Source organism: Chrysemys picta, chromosome 8, assembly GCF_011386835.1.
Source record: "Chrysemys picta bellii isolate R12L10 chromosome 8, ASM1138683v2, whole genome shotgun sequence".
NCBI classification, from domain to species: Eukaryota; Metazoa; Chordata; order Testudines; family Emydidae; genus Chrysemys; species Chrysemys picta.
This window is the reverse complement of record NC_088798.1, coordinates 35,421,234-35,441,106: the sequence shown is the minus strand read 5'-3', so window position 1 is coordinate 35,441,106 and position 19,873 is coordinate 35,421,234. Positions and strand designations below refer to the sequence as shown.

General features: G+C 37.7%; 1 protein-coding gene and 1 long non-coding RNA gene across 4 annotated transcripts in view; one reads left to right on the top strand and one right to left on the bottom strand.

Moving 5' to 3' along the window:
• The window catches only part of LOC135973229 (uncharacterized), a 34,633-nt gene extending 17,488 nt beyond the window's left edge, over positions 1–17,145 (top strand). Inside the window, exon 3 of the long non-coding RNA XR_010590012.1 lies at positions 16,662–17,145. This is a non-coding gene — a long non-coding RNA (uncharacterized LOC135973229). The remainder of the gene's footprint in view (positions 1–16,661) is intronic.
• TLCD4 (TLC domain containing 4) overlaps positions 1–19,873 on the bottom strand; it is a 93,562-nt gene that overhangs the window by 31,638 nt on the left and 42,051 nt on the right. Inside the window, exons 6-7 of one of the 3 annotated variants that reach the window (XR_010590011.1) lie at positions 12,417–12,490; positions 5,217–5,630 (exon numbers count right to left, since the gene is read on the bottom strand). Coding sequence is in view for 2 of the 3 variants with exons in the window: in XM_005307540.5 (XP_005307597.1) it covers positions 5,315–5,630; positions 12,417–12,490 (390 nt within the window). In the remaining variant the exon portion in view is untranslated. Of the gene's footprint in view, positions 1–2,855; positions 5,631–12,416; positions 12,491–19,873 lie in introns of those variants that run through there. The other 2 variants (XM_005307540.5, XM_005307535.5) reach the window with 2 other exon arrangements.

The window sequence follows — 19,873 nt, the reverse complement described above, 5'->3', positions numbered from 1 at the left end:
CTAGAAATCAATATATTTGAAAATGTAGAAAAGCATCCAAAAATAGTTTAATAAATTTCAATTGGTATTCTACTGTTTAACAATGCGATTAATTGTGATGCATTTTTTTGAGTTAATCACATGAGTTAACTGCGATTAATCAACAGCCCTATTTGTAATACATTTTGCATCGGGTCATAAATCTTAAATTCCTCCCATTCCTATATTAAGAGCAACAAACATGGAGCCAGAAACATACCAGGCTCCGGGGCTACTTATGTCTCTTCTGTTTCTGCTGCCAGTTCTGCAGCAGGCTCCGCCCTTGGGGGGGGATCATCAGACAGCTCCTTTGAGTATGGACCCAGCATGTGCTGCAGCTGCTCCAGTGGCAGAACCTCTTTGGAAACCAGTGTGAGCACAAGTCACTTCACTAGCTGGATCTGGTGCCTGCTGGTTCCTCTCTAATATAGGAGTAATTCAGGGGTCAGAAGGTCACCATCCCGGCTGACCAGGCTGTCATGAACTGCTGTTGGCTCAGTGCTTGGTGCAGTATCCAACACTCCGTCAAACTTCTCATAAAAGAGGCAGGATGTTGGGGAGTTCCCAAAGGTGTGGTTTTCAACCCTGGCTTTCCAATAGTCTTGAGCTGCTTAATCCACTCCCATCACTGGTCACCAGTCTGGTGAATCCCCCATGCTGCCAATTCATCTGCAGTTTTGTAGTGAAGAGAAACTTCTTGCTTGCCTCACACCAGAGATTAACCAATATCTGACTGTAGTCCTGTCACCAGGGAACAATGTGTTTGGCAATGGACTTCTTATTGGTGGCCATAGCTAGCGCAGGAGACGGTTCACTCTGTTTGCAGCTCAGCAGTCAGAATACAATGTTAAACACTGAGCAGCTGTACTTGAACATGGGGGGGTTGCTTCCATTTCCTGGGAGTCAACTGGCTAGTTTTGAGATAGAAAAAACAAGGAACACTGGCCCATGGGACTGTGTGATAGAATTGGCAGACTATCAGGACATGAGTCTGGGGGACTGAGGCCCAAGCTGCATCCACAATACAAAATGATGCACTGTGGACTAGTGGAACTTGGGTTTGGATGAACCCCTCTTGCTGGATCCTAGGGTCTAAGTCCAGGGGCTTACTGACCTTAGTCAGCGTTGTGTGTAGACAGAAGTGGGGTTAGAGCTCAAGCCTGAGTCTGAGCCCAGGCTTGCATTGCACTGTAGATATACCCTCAGTGTTGTGTCCTCTACAGCACTGAGTACCAAGTATTTAATAAGGGGAAGTGCCATGGTATCCTCTCTTAATATCTCAGCCAGTAGAGTTTGCTGAATGCAAAGATGGCAGCAGAAAGGTGAACAATAAGCTGTGCTTTGCAATAGGCTGTTCAGGTTACTACCCTCTCAGCTCAAAGAGGGAATCACTGACTTCTTTTTACCTCCTAGGATGGCAAAATCCTAAAGGAAAAAAATCTAGTCCCAAATGAATGTCTGCACATCTGCACACACACTTTCAGAACTGCCACCCCAGACACATACACCCACCAAAACCCCCTGCAACTCCTCCTCCCCCTGCCTGGGAAAAAAACAAACCAAAAAACTTCATGCTGCTCACCACGGACCTATAGAATTTTGCAAGACTAAGGTGCATATGTGTATTAGATATTAATCATAAGTTCTTTAAAAGACAGATGCTTGTAATCGCAAATTCTAGCAACAATTCTACTTTGAATAAAGGGGACAATTTAATCTGTCCAGTTTTAGACTAATATTTCAGATAGAGAAATGTAACTACTAAACTATGAGCGTAGCAGAGGAACAAACAGCAACTGGTGTCAGTATTATATAATATGCTGCATTATATATAATCTTAGTGGCCTGTGAAGAAGCCCTAAAAATAAAGGATAGGTGTTATCCGTCCATCACATATGTGCAGTCTGCATATTTCTGTCCTTGCCCAACACATTGGCATTCATGATCATTTTAAAATGATTCTAGCACACAACTGCTGTGTGGTTATAGTATAAACTTGTAACACCAAATAAAATAAAGCAGAACTTAATTCAAACCAAATGGACATAGCAAATATGGTTGGATATATTTGCTGATCTTCTATAACAATGTAATTGAATCATAGAGGATAAAAGCTATTAGGACCAAATGGATTAGTAGGTCATCTAGCCCATTCCTCTTCCACTGTAGCTTGTTCCCCACACTTTATTTTCTAGGACTTTGTCCAATCTAATTTTAATATAATCTTTCATATTTTTATGATAAACCTGACTCTCTTAGTCACTATCTATGATTTATGTATAATAGAGAATAAAGGGAATAGACCATTTTAAAATTTATAGCTCTAGTGAAGACTCTACATTGGAAATTAGGAATTTAATTTACTTTATGTAGGATTCAAATGCCATTAAAGATGAATGCTTAAAAAAGGATAGACTTCCAATGCAGTTTTCATGAAGTCCTTACTTGCTGTAAAATCATTTTCCTTATGAAAAAATGTTTCATCCTACCATATTTTATTTTCAGAATTAGTAAACATCATACTTCTATGTTCAAGGTGTATTTTCACCAAAATTCTTGAGTCTACTAAATTACTGATTTTGAAACTGGCTAAGAGAACCAAAATGTAAACATAAGTTATTACAAATGTGCATACTTAGTTACTGAATCAGAGCACAAAAAAATCTCTTTCACTAGTTACCTAGTTACCATCTTAAACACTAATACAATAGAACTGCCTTTGTGTGCATATTGAATGTTGTGCAGGATGAGTTTAATTAAATCACTATTTTAAAAAGTATCTGAAAGTACATGTTGATAAAAAGGTTTTCCTTAATAAAAAATGTAATGGAGGTCAATTGACTGATAATATGAATTTATTGGTACCAAAGACAAGGCACTGTGCTAATTCAAGAATGACAATTAAAGAAAACAAAAGACTCACTTCAGTTACTATGCTTTCTAGGACTGAACAACTCATCTAACATAATAAGGCAACAGGACTGCCAAGAATATAGTGTAAGGAACAGAATGCATTAGCAATTTTTGCCTCCCACCTGCTGAAAAATAAAGAGATAGTACTGAAAAAAATTACTGTTAGTTAAATAATGTAACTACACCTGTAAAAGTGAGTATTAAATCAGCCCATATAATGCTCTACTGTACTCTTCAAAGAGGAGAACTGAGCTGCTTTAGCCACAACTGACTTGGCTATACTGCCAGACAATGTAAAAGACCTTTGCTAGCAGTTTATGGAGTCTTCTTGGTGACCTAAGGAGGCATAACCCTGATTTACACGACAAACTTATGTCAGTATTACTGCAGCACTCAGGAGTGTGGAAAATCCACACCCCGAGCGATGTAGTTATACCGACCTAGCCTCCAGTGTAGACAGTGCTATGTCAACAGGAAGGCTTCTCCTATTGATATAGCTACTACCTCTTGGGGAGGTTGAGTACCTCTGCCAACAGGAGAAGCTGTTCCATCGCTGTAGGCAGTCTTCACTAAGTGCTACAGCAAAGCTGTAATTGTAGACAAGCCCTCAGTAAATCATAAAGGGACAGCTAGTTCCTGGAAATTTTTTGTTTGTTTTACAGCTCTCCCTTCCAGCCCACACTAACTAATAGCCAGACACCTGCATTTGTTTAGAGGAAAGAAGATTTCACTTTGAGGGGTGTTGCTAAAGAGAACAGCACAAAAACATATTCCAACAGGGCAAGAATTTGATAAATGTTAAGAAACAAAAACAAAAGAAGTTGCTTGAGTAGTTTGCTACAATGTTTTTATGTAATAGCACCACACTAGTGTGTGAAAAAGCAGTTTCAGCAGCACATACTAGCAGATGGTGTCACAAACCGCAAGTGATGACAAATCAAGTGAAGAAAGCATTGTTCCAACAAACAACAAAACAAAAAACAAAACCACCACAAACACACCTAGCGGCTCCACAACAGTTATATGGGAGGAAACAATTCTCTCAGGTTGGGATCTCTTTCATATTCTGATCTTTCCACATGCTCTAATTTACCCCATCTCCCACAGACATCACTGGAAGTTCTATGCTTGAAGAGAAAGCAGAATATCTGCCAAGGACTATGTGGATCCAAAAACAGAATGTTGTCCCTGATGATGTTAGCTGCTTCTGTGACCCACTCTATAGGTCTTCTCAACAGTTTTGAAGAGAATAAAGGAAACTATTCTCTGTTGGGTCCACTGATAAGTCTTCTTGCTTACAAGATGGGCTTTCTTTGGCCAGCACCTCAGATTTCCAGCCATATGAATAACAAGAAAAATATGACAAATACATATTTATATAAGCATTTGAGCACAATATGAGCATTTTCATACTAAGAAGATGGCTCTGGAGGGGAGAGGGTTACTGTGACATAGCCACATATACAAAAGTATTTAGTCTCCTATACTTAAGTTGTTTACACCCTAGAAGTCTCTTGGTTAAATAATAATAATACATTTAGAAGCAGAGTTGCAATACTTTTCAAAAGTAGTAGCAGCAGCAGCCTTCACAGGGAGAGAGCACTATAGTAAGAATGAGTTTGTTTGCACACTGTTTACCATGTTAACTTGTGACAGAATTCTGATCAGATTTAACAGTAATACTACTAGAAGTACATTAGCACAGCAGCACAGTCATCCCTCCACATAAAAGATTTTTTAAAAGAGAAAACAATACATTATACCAGTATCTGTAAAACTGTTTCATAAATCCCCCAAAAGATTGTGTCCATGCATATAAGGCAGCAGAAAGTCAGTAAAATATTTCATAGCATCAAAGCTAAATTCTTAGCTTTTGTTGCAAAAAAATAAAAAGTTGTCAAGGATGAAATCTTGATTGTTAACATCAAATACTAATAAGAGAAAGCACAGAAACATGGCAGGAAACTTGCCATATCTGCATAACTTACAACAAAAGATCCTAACATTCACAGGCTTTAAAAAACACATTGAGAAACCTGAGTGAAAACATTTTAGGAACATACTGATAGAAGACCACCAACTAATCAGTCTGTTCCTTTTTAAGTTCATTTGTCAGTTAAGTGCTTGGAACACACAGCTAGACTCATTTGTATGAACCTATACATACGGTATGTCATATGCCATTGTTTCCCATTCCATAGAGTGGGATTGTCTTTAAATGAAGTGACCGTGGGCATGCAGGCAGTGTGGCAAGAGAAAGGTTAAGATCAATAAAGAGGCAATACCTTGTTTCCTTAGAGGAGCATTTTGTGGCAAAAGTGTGCATTGTTTCAATGAACCCAAATGATCTTTATAGAGACGTTCAGTTTTACATATATGATTTCTAGTCAGATTTTCCATTCTTACGTATTTTGACTTCCTTTTGTCCAATGAGACAAATAACTTTGTAGCATCCCTTTGTAATTTTGACCATCCACATCAAGTTCATCACATCCAAGACAACACTAGAGATAATCCAGGCGCTTTGGGCTGCAATTCCTACTCTGTGGAAAGCCTCTGTTCCAAACACAGAAATGACGTCGGCATAATAAACAGGCATGACTACAATCCTCGCCATGAAGAACACAATTGTCATCAGCACCCCATTGATGATGTTGGCTTTTGAAGATTTGGGGTACCCCAGCACTTCAAAGAACCACCTGCAAGAGAGAAGTGTTCACAAAACCAAACAAGTTTCAGATTTTTCAAATCCCTTCTTATGACCAGTCACTATTCATCAATTTATCCCCAAGCCCTCCCAATCTAAAATTCTGCCTTCTATTATGGCTTCATCTAAAATCTCTCTAGGCCTGTTAATTGTCTTAGTGCAAAGCATCGTGTAATCTCCATTACTACATAAAAAAGTTTCATAACAATATTTTAAGGAACAGCATGTACAATAATCTCCTAATTTGAATTGTAAACTAATATGTAATAAGTGTACATGTTAGTTGCTATTACTGTAGTGTAGAGGAGTGGTTTTCAGCCTTTTTTCATTTGTGGACCCCTAAAAAATGTCAAATGGAGGCTTTGGAAATCTTAGATAATCTGTGGACCCCCAGGGGTCTGTGGACCACAGGCTGTAAACCACTGCTGTTGAGCATGGATAATTTGTTTTGTAAATTAACTTTAATATAACTACTGTGAAATAATTTATTTTTTGTTCTTTGAACATTTTAATTTGCACTGTCTGATAAGAAACTGCTATTCATTTTTTTTTTTTAGAAGTGAAACTGAGCTGAGAAATGTAGCTCCAAACTTCCTCAAAATTATAGATTAAGGCCCCTACCAAATTCACGGTCCATTTTGGTCAATTTCATGGTCATGGGATTTTAAAAATTGTAAATTTCATTATTTCAGATATTTAAATCTGAAATTTCACAATGTTGTAACTGTAGGGATCCTGACCTAAAAGAGGGCTTTAGAGCAGGGGTCGCAAGGTTATTGTAGGAGGATTGCAGTATTGCCACCATTACTTCTGCGCTGCTCGTGGTGGCGGCGATGCCTTCAGAGCTGGTCAGCTGGAGAGTGGTGACTGCTGGCCAGGAGCCAGCTCTGAAGGCAGCACTGCCACCAGTAGCAGCACAGAAGTAAGGATGGCATGGTATGGTATTGCTACCCTTACTTCTGTGCTGCTGCCTTCAGAGCTGGGTCCTCGGCCAGCAGCCTCTACACTCTACACTCCAGCCGCCCAGTTCTCAAGGCAGCACCGCAGAAGTAAGGGTGGCAATACTACGACTCCCCCCTACAATAACCTTGCAACCACCCTGCACCCTCTTTTGGATCTGGACCCCCAGTTTGAAAAATGCTGGTCTCCCCTGTGAAATCTGTATAGTATAGGGTAAAAGAACACAAAAGACCAGATTTCACAGGCAGACCAGATTGCATGGTCCGTGACAAGTTTTTCATGGCCGTAAATTTGGTAGGGCCTAATTTTAGGGAAAGAAAGAAGTTTGGAATTGGTGTTGTAGGTAGGACCCCCATCTGTTATTTCACAGTTGCTGGATTTGGGCTTTTGTGATTGGTGCCTTGTTACTATCCTAATAAGATCCTTAGAGATCAGTCTGGTCCCAAGCCAAAACCTCAGCTCTAAACATTACAAGTTGCATTGCATTATTATGTTAATGCTTATCTGTATGAAAAATGTCAGTGTGCAGGAGTAATTTTGAATAGGTTTTCTATATTTTGATGCCTTACTAGAGAGGTGTAACTATTACATATAGTCTATTGCCTGGCAAGTAGAACCTGTGGGTTGGTTTCTTAAGGAAGTATTTGCATTATTGTATGTTCCTCTCTTTCCCTTCATTCACACAATAAAATCACCCCATTAAAGATTTGTATAGCAGTGACAGGTCAGAGAAAGGACAGAGAGGACCAAACCATAGAAAACAGCTTAACTGCTGAACCTCTGAAGGCATAATCAGCTAAAACTACTGACCATTAAGCAACAGATGTAATGATTGTTAGAACTTTCACTTTGTAAAACTAATAGTATAGCCTGTTACAAATTTATTACTAAGGGGCACAGATAATCAAAGTCAAATATTTTCTTAGATATGCATCAAGATGATGATTAGGTACTGTGCTGTGCCAGCATATTAATTTATAAATGCTTTTTAAATAAATGAAAAAATGGTAATAGAACAACTGCTCACAACCAAAGTCAGAATGACAATTTATGTTTTGCCCGTCACTGATTAAATCAGTGCCGAAATTAAACTTGCCTTGTATATGGACATGCCCAAATCAGAAACCAGTATAGAATCACAGAATAGCAGGATTGGAAGGGACTTCAGGAGGTCATCTAGTCCAACCCCCTGCTCAAAGCAGGACCAATCTCCAGACAGATTTTTACCCCAGTTCCCTACATGGCCCCCTCAAGGATTGAGCTCATAACCCTAGGTTTAGCAGGCTAATGCTCAAACCACTGAGCTATCCCTCCTGCCAAAGAACAAAAAGGAGATGCAAGATAATGATTTAAGAAAAAGTAAAACCTCTATTTACTGTTATAACAATTGTGCAGTTTATTTGTAATTTTTTAAAAAGTGAATGTAATGCTTGTGAAAGTGCTGGATTATTAGACAGTGCTGGAGAACTAACTATAGAGCAGATATAGCACAGACAGTGTCAGGGCAGTTCATACTGCCTTCAGTATTCTACTTATGTGCTTAAAGCTGAGAAGAGTGTCCATCACTAGGGAAGAGGGAGGTTCAATCTCTAGGTCCATTCAGATCTTTGTCTTTATGCCGACATGGCCAACAAGGAAGCAAATTGTGATAGTGATTTTTGTGAAGTGAGCAGAGTAGTGCTCTGCTAGACTGTGGTTTAAACCTTTAAATTTTAGGCAGACAATTCAATTCTATAGCTCAGCTATTTCAAACAATGTAGGTTCTGTCAGATGGGTTAAAAAAAAGCATACATCTTTCAAAGAGCAGAAATCTGCTCTTTAAGAGCAAGACTTTGGTGTCCTGTACTATACATTATTTTTTTTGCATTAAGTTAGTCATTAGGAATACTGAACAAACTCTTTTCAGTAGTATTCATATTTACAGATCTCCAGAAATAGTTTCATTTGAGTCATAAAATTACTCTCTCAAAATACAAATTATAGAGGTATATTATACCAATATTTTTCTAATTGCAAGATGGAGATGAGAGGAGGCAAGACTGAAACTAAAATCCAGAACAATGGTCTGATTTTTCTTCTATAGTTTTATCGTTCTAAATTTTATCTTTAAATTTTCTTCTAAAAATTGAAATTATTGTAAATAAAGAGGATGAAAATATTTCACTTGCCAAGTACGTTATTTCATAACATTACATGCTACCATTAATTGGGCTACAAGATTATTAGTTACAGTTTTCCTTTAGGGTTGTATTATCTATACATTCAACTCTGGCACTTTCAAACTGACAAGCTAAACAAAACAAATTTCTTATGTTCTTTTAAAATTAAAATAAGGATATGGTAAGGTACAAATAGTTTAAAGAGACTTTCATATGTTACAAAGAGAATTCTCAGTTGAACTAAGTTGACCTATGTTTTATATCCCTTCTGGTGAGAATTTAAGCCAAATCATGAGAGTGATAATTGAGTTGTTTATATAAGTCAATGGAATTCTGAGCTTAAAATGCGATTGTATATTATAACTGCAGCTTGGTGTTATTTTTGTTAATACTATAGTAGAGTACAAACAACAAAAAGACATATAATATAAACTAATCTTTCTGAACAATTTACATTACTTACTGTCTCCGAGGCCTGGTTCTCCTCAAATTTAATTAAAGTTATATATATGAATTTATGGAACAATAAATCCCTTAATGTAATAGACTTTATCACCATTTTCTGCAGAGATTCCTGTTTGTCTGATAAAATAATAATTCTGGGTATTTGAGGACACTTGGCCTCAGTCAAGGAACTTTTAAAGAAACATTTAAAGTAAATTATCTATCTTTAATGATATGATATGTTGTGATGCTTCATATCACAACCTAAAAAAAAGCATTGGTACAGATACCACTGAAAGATTGGGGTCAAATCCTAGCGAGTTTTCCCATTGAGTTTTCCCTGTGAGTTTTCCCATTGACTTCAATGGGGGTAGAATTTCATCCCAGGGAGGTAATAATACCTGTTTATATAACCTTGATAAGACCACAACTGGATCTTTTTCCTCTGGACTCCTCAGTACAGAAGTAATATTGATAGATTAAAGCAGGAATCATCACCTGGCAGTTTCTGAACAAATCAAAAGTAGCCTTTATAATCTTACCCCTTCTCCCTAACTTAAAAGCTGAACTTGCCAACCCAATGTTTGAGGCAGACCCTGACATGGCACCTTCTCATAGAACTACTAGAGACTATGCAGCATACTATACTCTACTGCAGGGGTTCTCAAACTTCATTGTATCGCAACCCTCTTCTGACAACAAAAAATTACTACACAACACCAGGAGGGGGGACTGAAGCCAGAGCCCAGCTGAGTCCCACTGCCCCAGGGGGGCGAGACAAAGAGAAAGCCTGAGCCCCACCGCCCCGGGTTAGGAAAGGGTCAAAGCCGAAGCCCAAAAGCTTCAGCCCCTGCCAGGGGGCCTGTAACCTGAGGCCCTCGCCCCCCAACCCCACGGCCTGAATCCCCAGGGCTTTGGTCCCGAGCCCCTGCAAATCTAAGCCAGCCCTGGCAACCCCATTAAAATGGGATTGTGACCCACTTTGAGGTCCCAACCCACAGTTTAAGAACTGCTGCTCTACTGCATGCCAGAGCACTTGAGGACTGTGAAGAAGCAGCATAGCACAGATGCCTAGCAACAACACAGCTGAAAGCTATTCAGAATATCGAAGTAGAATGAGGCAAGGACTCCTTAACCTCCAATAAAACATCTGCCCTAATCTTTCTGCATCTTTCTTCCTTATAGCTTCCAATATGCTTTATCTCCCCTGACCCAGTCTTCCCTTTTCCCACTCTAACTATGGCTCTTGCAATTGCCACTGAAGACATTTGACCTCTGTATTGCTCATCCCGGAAACATAGCTCAAATTAGAACACAACACTTGGGGAGATTAAAGAAATTGGATACATAAGGCTTGTGAAAGAAAATCAGATCTACTGTATTTCTGAGTACCAAAAGAGTTAGAAGAGAGGGGATGAATTATTCAAGATGATTAAAAAGAAAGATGATAAGAGTTAGCACCCTGAAATTTGAAGAAACAAGAGTAAATTTGATTTTACCAATACGCATTTTTGCTAGTGTCTACTGGGTTGTGGAATAATTTAATCAAGGATGGGAAGACATTGCTGGATTTGTTTAAGGGGGGGGAAATGCAGTCAGCATGCAGGAATTGTTCTGCATTATTTGACTAAGATAGTTCTGATTTTTCCAAAATTTTCTTAATAGGAAACATGGCTACAGGAGAGACTTCCTTACCTCTTCCTGATGGTTTTTGTGATCTGAGATCACCCATAATAAATACTAAATATTTATGTAAACTATGCTGTCCCCCATCACTCTCTCCAGAGTTTTCCACCAAGGTGTGTGAGGTAGGTAGCAAGCCCCTTTAGTGATGTAGATCTGGTTACCCCAAACTACTATATCACAGTACACTTAAGGAAAGAGTGTGAAATCTCTGTTTCGAGGCATTTCTAAGTTTAGCCACAGTATGGCCTTACTTAGATGTTTTAATATTTTATCTACTATAGTTTTTGTGTGTTTTTTTCCCATCATTTCTGCAATGTACACAAGTGTTTCCATGGGGAAGGAGGAGAGAAAGAAGGAGTGAACTAGATAATCTAGGGTGTCCTTTTTAGGGTTGAGAGTCCATGAATCTTTAAATTACAGGTTTTCACAGCTTTGCAACTTGTAAAGGTATGTCAGACACTCACATGCAGTATTATAAAATATAGACCTCAAGTAATCTAGAACAATGATGAAGGTGTCTAAATATCAGAGAAGTGAAATTCTGGAACAGCCTTCCAAGGGGAGCAGTAGGGGCAAAAAACCTAACTGGCTTCAAGACTGAACTTGCTAAGGGTATGGAGGAGATGGTATGAGACTACCTAAAATGGCATGTAGCTGATGTGCGACTGCTAGCAGCAAATATCTCTAACAGCCACTGATGGGACACTAAATGGGGAGGACTCTGAGTTACTATAGAGAATTCTTTCCCAGGTGTCTGGCTGGTGGGTCTTGCCCACATATTCAGGGTCTAACTGATCACCATTTTTGGGGTCAGGAAAAAATTTGCCCCTGGGGTCAGATTGCCAGAGACCATGGGGGTATTTTTATTCCTTCCTCTGCAGCATAGGGCACGGGTCACTTGCAGGTTTAAATTAGAGTAAATGGTGGATTCTCTGTAACTTGAAGTCTTTAAATCATGATTTGAGGACTTCAGTAATTCAGCCAGAGGTTATGAGTCTATTACAGGAATGGGTGGGTGAGGTTCTGTGGTCTGCAATGAGCGGGAGGTCAGATGATCATGATGGTCCCTTCTGGCCTTAAAGTCTATGAATCTATAATACAAGTCCACAATTTCACTCAATGACAAAGTACCTGGAACCTCTTCTTATGTTCATGATGCTGTTAGAAACCCATAATAGAAATGAAAACTTGTATTACATACTTTTTTATCTAATAACCTATTTATACCCATCTAACTTATACACTTCTGCATATTCTTTTGTTCAAAAGATTTATGCCAGCTTCATGTTGCATACAAAATGCCATTTACAATAAGGAGGAATTCCTCTGGAATGCACTGGAACATAATTCTAGGAGTACAATAGCCCAAAATGTTCATAGCAAGCAAGCTTTTTCCAGCTTATAAATTTAGTTATGTTGAAGTGTGACTACAGAAAATGAATCAAATTTCTATTTGTTATTTACAGTTAAATTCAGTTATCTAACAAGGCAAGACACAAGTTAAAGTAAAATAATTAACAACCACCTACCGCTGATTCACAAAAGGAGTAGAGAACTCTGCAAGCAGACGAAAGTTACCAAAATATGCCAACATTCCTTCCCCCTATATAGCAAGATAAATATTAAAAAGAAGAATCAGGGATGTAAACTTTGGTCATAAATTTAATCTGAAGAACGCATTGACCATTTCCATTTTATTAAAGCTTCCCAGCATTTGTAAAATTGTATAGGCTCTCAAATACTTTACCAAAACTGAAAGTGTCAAGTAAATGTAATAAATTTCGTAATCCTCTTTATAAAACTTTAAAGTAAATCATTTATAACATCTAATACTGCTGCCCTCTGAATTTTTTTTAGTGATAAATTAAGAAAGCAGGAAAATATGCAATGTGTCTTGTGACTCCAAGTCATTCACCAAGTATTAAAAATACTTATAGTTATTTGTGGAACATTAAACAGATGCAGAAAGTTGGCTAACAAATGATGGCACTCCCTAATCAACATGAAAATAGTGATATGTTATGATAAATTAAAAAGGATATATTTTACAGTGACTATCTAAAATGATTCAAGAATATTTTGAATTTCTCATGTTTTAAATAAATCCAGCAGAACCATACTAAGCTCACAGAAAATGAGCACTCGTTTTAGTAAGTTAGTTAGTTTGCCAAAACAGAGACTGAAGGCCAGATCCTTGGTCCTGTTCCAACTTTTTTGCAGTGCTCCATCACTGCAAAAGAGCTGGAAATCCTGCATAACTAGCCAGCTGAGATTCTCTCAACTCAGGGGAATGCACAGCTCTACTCTAATCTTGTTGCAGCCCCCAGCAAAGGGGATGGGTTGGAGGAAGGGCATGTGGCTAGAATCTTGCTGTCCTCTGGTAATCTGCAGCTGGCAGAATGGCACCAAAGCACAGCTGCACAATTAAACTGAGCATTTTGTAAACTGTCAAATTACCCAGTAGAACTTTGGATTGAGGTTTCCATTTATAACCAAATCTTCCACTCGTGATCATCTGTGCTGGTTTTTTTCTGTCTACAGAGGAGTAAAGATATATTCTTCATCTCTATTACTTTTTGGCAGCATCATACGCTCCTAAGAGAAGCAATTAAATAATGTTTGTGGGAGAAGCAGTTTATGAGGCTGAATTCTACACTGGAACCCATCAAAAAGGCAGCATTCATCAACACTTGCCAAACAGCAGAATGTGAGGTGCCACTGTTTTTCCCCTATACTTGGAAAGAGGGAATAACTGCTGGCAAATATTGACTTCTTAATGATGACCACTGTATTGCTGTAGGAGTTCTATTAGTGTGCTCAGCATGTATAAAAAACAGGAAAATTGTACATCCAGTGATCTTACATTTTAAGGACCAAATTCTGCCATAAGATATATGTGCACAACTTCCACTGAAGTAAATGGGAATTTTATGCACATATCTGAGGGCAAAATTTGAACCTGGATTCAGTCATGACAATGATTTTTTTTATACCAAGATCACTGTCAGAAATCCTATTATTTACCTCTTAAATCTCTGGAAATTGTTTTGTCATTGCAACTAAAGGAAGACAGTAAAAATTAAATATTTGGCATTCTTTGCATATATGACTGACCCTGCAAGGGATAATATTGTTGAGTTTCTCTAATCTGGTCCCAGAGTTCCATGATTCTACTGATACATCTATTATCTTCAGCTAGAAACAGAGCTTCATCTTCTCTGATCCAGGTAATAGGAATCCTGAGACTAAATCCAAACTAAAGATTTGGACATGCAGATGAATTATAACAGGCACATGGAATGATTTCAAGTGAGCAACTTTATTTAACATGGGGGGAAAGCATTATATGCCACCCCCTACTCTCACATACCAGGCATTTAATTGGGTCCAGTACAGGGTTACAGGATTCCTACCATAAAACCAATAACTGAGGGTACTTTTGTTTCTGAATCTTCTTTATCAGCCCCTGCCCCTTCCCACCCCCCCACCCATAGAAGGTGTAAAAGTTACCAAGGGAGGACTTCCGTGCATCAAGACTTCTTGTCTCCCCTTTTCCCCATAGGCAAACGGATCACCAGTGAAATCCCGGATCTCATTTACCTCTGGGAACTGGTCCCTTGTAGCTTTATCTGTACTGGACACTGGCTGCAAGTTGCAAAAAGCTAAAACAGTCTTGTAAAACATATTAAACTTGTTCAATCTTAATTCTTATAACCTAACTGTGCTTCCATGATGCTGTGAGGAAGGCAAAAAAATCTACCACACTTTTGCCAAGTAGGTCCAATGGGAAAAATTCCTTCCTGATCCAAAAGCAGGCAGTTAAGTCAGACTTGCAGCATCCTAAAAACACAGCTGTTATGCTACAACTACGAGGAGCGAGTGCAGGGCAACTAGCTGGAACAAGAGGCTTTTGAAAACCCCGGGGGGAAGTCTCAATAAGTGGGGGTGAGAGAGAGCACTGTGAGTACCTGGTTAGAGAGCAACTGGTTAGCCCATTTCCCCATCCCAAGCCAATGGGAAGGCTGCGGTCTCTCCCACACCCCCATTCCCACAATGTATGAATTCTTGCGTCCACCTCTCCTTCCGCATCTCCTGCTAGGACTGTGTACATCAGGGTGGGGCATTAATAGTCAAGTGTATTAGTCATGTTAAACTTTAATTTTATTATAAACAAAAAAGACAACCTCAGCTTTTATTTACATATAGCCTCCTCCTGATGTTTACAGGAAGAAGGTAACAAGTAAAAGCTTGCTGATATATTTGTATTACTGATTACTAGTTGCTCTCTCCATATTTACTTACGAGGAATATCATCAGCTTGAGGGGGGGGAAATGTAATTTCTCTGAAAATTTTTTACTTATTGCGTGGGATTTTCAAATGTGCCTAAGTGATTTAGGAACACCATTCCCACTGGAAGTCAATGGGATTTGTGGTCATCTATGCACTTAGAAAAACTAACTGAAATCAGTTACTCTTATGTATTACTTTTAACTATAGTGGGTAGGATTTTCTATTTCCCTTCAGTTTAATTTGTGTATTCAAACAGCACTTTGTGTATAGTCAATCCCGCTGTTCACCCAGTAAAGTCAATTTTTTCTTGCTAAAGGCACCCTTATCAACAGGAAAGAAGAAAAGTGTCTACATCACATTTAAAAAATATTAAAATTACATTTTCTGGGACATTTTATTTAAAGGATTCCATACCAAAATCTGGAACATTTAAAATTAGCCTATGTCAAAAAGTTGACAGTGTCTCTTTAATAAATACTTAACACACAACAATTTACATCTTCAAAGCACTGTACCACCAACGTTAAATATTAACATAAAGTAAGTGTCAGGTATTAAAGAGACACTAACATAAATTAAAGTAGGATTAATTTCAGAAGTCTGCCAAAATAGGGCAGAGTTCCATTAACAATGAAAAGTGCTGTTGGGCTAAAATATGAAAAAAGTAAAGTGGGACAAAAAATTTTAATCCCTTTTATTAACATCACAATTGGATTTTTTTATACAGTAAAAAAGAAAAAACACTGGATATATATATACTACACTTAGAGATCACAGACTTGTGGAAATGCATTGGAAATATAATAAAAAATGGAAAATAACATGCAATAGCTTTTGGCTGTTTTGTCTTCTTCCTATGTGCAGCAAGCTACAGCTAAAAGTTATGATCTACTTTTGGACAGAGAGTGATTTATTTTAAATATTTTCCTGCAGCTGTACATGTCACCTAAATAATTTGTATCAAATATCTGGTTTTACAAAAATTAAGAATTTTAATTCATCTCATTAAACCAATGATTCCCAAATCATATCCCAATCACAATCAAAACAGAGTCTGCACTTAATCCCTTTTCTGGTTCCTTCAGTCTTTCGCACTTTCCATCTGTTTGTTCCTCTTTTGTTTAGTCCCCGTCCCCCATCCCCCACTCTCAGTCTCTCCTTCTAGTGTCTTTGGAGTGTCAGGGGACAGAGGCTACTCATTTGCAAGTGTAGTTGGAGCACCTTTCCATTGCAAAAATCACACTACTGGGGAGTATATGCCTGGGAACAAGCAGCCCCCAAGCCATCTAGAAAGCAATGAATGAAACTTTATTCACAGACCTAAAATGTCTAGTGCAAAAATCCACATAATTTTTCATTCCTTTCACCAAATTCAGAACATTGGGTAAGGACTTCAAAGAAGTAGGATCTGCAGAAGCCATATATTGTCAATTCTCCATCACGAATTGCCTTTATATATCCCCTCTTGTATCTTAATTCCTAGGTTTCAAAATCACTTGTTGCACCCGCGCCGTGATTTCAAGGTCTACTAGATGCGACAAGTCTGGATCAGGTAAAAATGTGGCTATCCTTTTGAGACAGAAGATCCAAAGATATTAGAAGAAGAAGAATGGCTCCAATGCTATTGCTAGGAAATCATATTACCCCCTTCCCCCCTCCCTGAAAAAACCACCCCAAACTGTAGTGATCATTGAAAAGTCAACAGATATTTTATATTTAAAACTGCCATTAACTTAAAAAATATTTAGTACTTCTGAACTTCTGTGGATGATTAAAGTCAAATGTCCAGTTACAAATTCACAACTTAAAATATTAAACTGACACCAGTTTTATACCTAGTATTTAGGTATATACCTAGTAATTAGGTATACATAAATAAACATGGAGAGAACAGTACACAGCAATAACAATGAAGTGCAGCTGCAATCTCCCACCCCATCTTCATTATAACCATTGTCTACACTTTTAGGGAGTAATAAGCCTATGATAAAATGAAATTCACTGTTACTCATGATTTGGAAGATTAAAATGTGCATGCATCCTTGTATGTTATGTGGATTTCTTTCAAAGTGTGCTGAAGTACTTCATTTTAAACAAATATTTGTTCCAAACTTCATGATGGGCAGTGATGCCTAGTGGATAGAACACTAGACTGGCACTCTGGAGACTTGGGTTCTACTTCTGGATCTGCCACTAGCCTACGGAGTGACCTTGAGCAAGTCACTTTGCCGCTCTGTGCCTCAGTTCCCCCATCTGTAAAATGGGGGAAATGATACTTACCTCTTCTGTGATCTACAGATCAAGCGCTACCCAAGAGTTAAGTATGAAATACAAGAGCATCAATGTTTCATTCATTCATTTTATCAAATTACAATATATTCTTGACATAAAATTAGAGTCTTTCATAAGAAGGTATGCAAAAGGACAATGCTGGTACAGACTAGCAAACAGTTTAGAAACTTCAAAAAACACAGTACAATATGAAAAAAAGGAGGTTTATTTCAAGTCCTAAATCACAGCATTTTTTATGTAAAATAAAATACGCCTGGGCACGTGTATAGCATGTTGGTGACTGTATTGGGATAGATTAGATGGCTACATAGAATAGTTATTTTTTAATACACTACATTCAGTATACTCGAAAGTTGAACTTTAAAAAAATGTTTTAAAAATCCCAGTTGCTGTTGTAAAAGAGTTACATATTTATAAATATATAGCATTTTGATTAGCGCTGGAGAATCTCAATAAGAGTTGTTATTTTACTGCTATTCCCCAGCAGGAAGTTTATGACACACAAAAAAAAGTGTTAATGAGCAGGCAGATGCTAAACACAAACTGCGAGCTTTAGTGAAACTGTTATTATTTGGTAAGAGAATTGTAAATATATAAGCATCGTCGTTCATATTAAACAACAAAACCATTAGAATTTACCTTGACAAAAGGTGTTGTGAGAATTTGTTATTTATAAAAGCACTTTGAAGGTAAGTGCACTGTCAGTGATAATATCTGGCAGAGTCAAACCTCTCTTGTACATGCAAGTGATGAGTAGTACATTCTGCATTACCAGCTATGGACTTGATCCCGATCCCATTGAAGTCAGGGTCAAAACTCCTACAAAGGGAGGAGGTGTTAGATCAGACAGCAAGCTGATAGTTTCCTGAGATTTTTAAATTACATTTCATAATTGTAAAGCTGTGCAAAATACAAGATGAAATAAAAATTATTACAAGACTTTTGAATAGTAGGTTGTTTTTACAGGCAATATGTGCTGTAATACCTAGATAAATAGTGCTGTTTAAGTGCAGATTTTCAGCATTCACTCTGAATTTTGCAGCTTTTGTTGATGTAAGCAGCCATATATTCTTGCTGCAGCTATATCCTTAAAATATTATATATGTTTAAACTAAAGACATTAAATTACAGACCCTTCCCCCGCAAAGGAACAGGAAATAAACTCTTATGTATTAGATATCAGTTGATAGCTCAAGTTAGCTCCCCCACAGCCATTATGTAGTACTGCATAAAAATGTATTGAAATAATTTGTAAAAAGCACACATTTAACAAAATAGTCATTAGGTCATTGGAATTATTCAGACTTTTTTTTTGCAAACTATGCCGTATATGTAGAAAAAATCCTTTTGAAAATTCATCTTAATTGGTGACATTCATGGAAAGTTTTCTTAAGATTTAAAAAAAATTCTAAAAAAAAATCTGATTGTATTAAGATCCTGATTCAGCAAGATACTTAAGCACATCAAAGCAACTACCCATGAGTTTAAAGTTAAGCATGTGCTTAAGTGTTTTGCTGACTCAGAGTCTAAGTCACCTAACATGGTGACAGGTTTCAGAGTGGTAGCCGTGTTAGTCTCTATCAGCAAAAACAACGAGGAGTCCTTGTGGCACCTTAGAGACTACCTTATGCCAAATAAATTTGTTAGTCTCTGACTGATTATCACTGCAGAGCACTTACCTTCAAAGTGCTTTTATGAATAACAAATTCTCACAACACCTTTTGTCAAGGTAAATTCTAATGGTTTTGTTTAAGTCACGTAAGTGTCATGTTTTAAACTGAAGACATTTGAGTTTTGGGAGTGGGAGGGTGAGAGACATTGAAATGTTCTTCTTAAGCTACAGCATTTTAATACTGAGCATATTTTTGTACTGACAAGCAATAAACTCGTAGAGAAAGTATCTTTATATTAGAAATGAAGCTGTAGTCTTAACTTTGTAAAAACAGTCTAAAAGGCATATACAGTAATTTAATCTGTGAAAGAGAAAAAATGTTCAGTTTAAAACACATACTGGGTCAATTAACTCAAACCTTTATCTGGTGGCCAAAAAATAACACTGAGAAATACTTTATAGGATGAGTCACTGTAACTTAATTTACTAAAATTGCAAATATGGATAGAAAAACACCACCAAGAACAACATATGCTACCATTATGTAGCTCAATACATCTCTAATATTAGTCTAGTGATTTTTAAACAACTTACATAATAAACCCTATTTCAGAAGCCAAATTGGGATCAACCTCCTTGAGCTACTGAAGCCAGCATTAGAATCCATCAGCTTTGGAGTTTTAGAGACACTCTCATTACTTCCCAGTTTCACAGTTTAGCTAAATCCAGGGCCGTCTCCAGCATTTCTGCCGCCCCAAGCAAAAAAAAAAAAAAAAAAAAGCCACGATCGG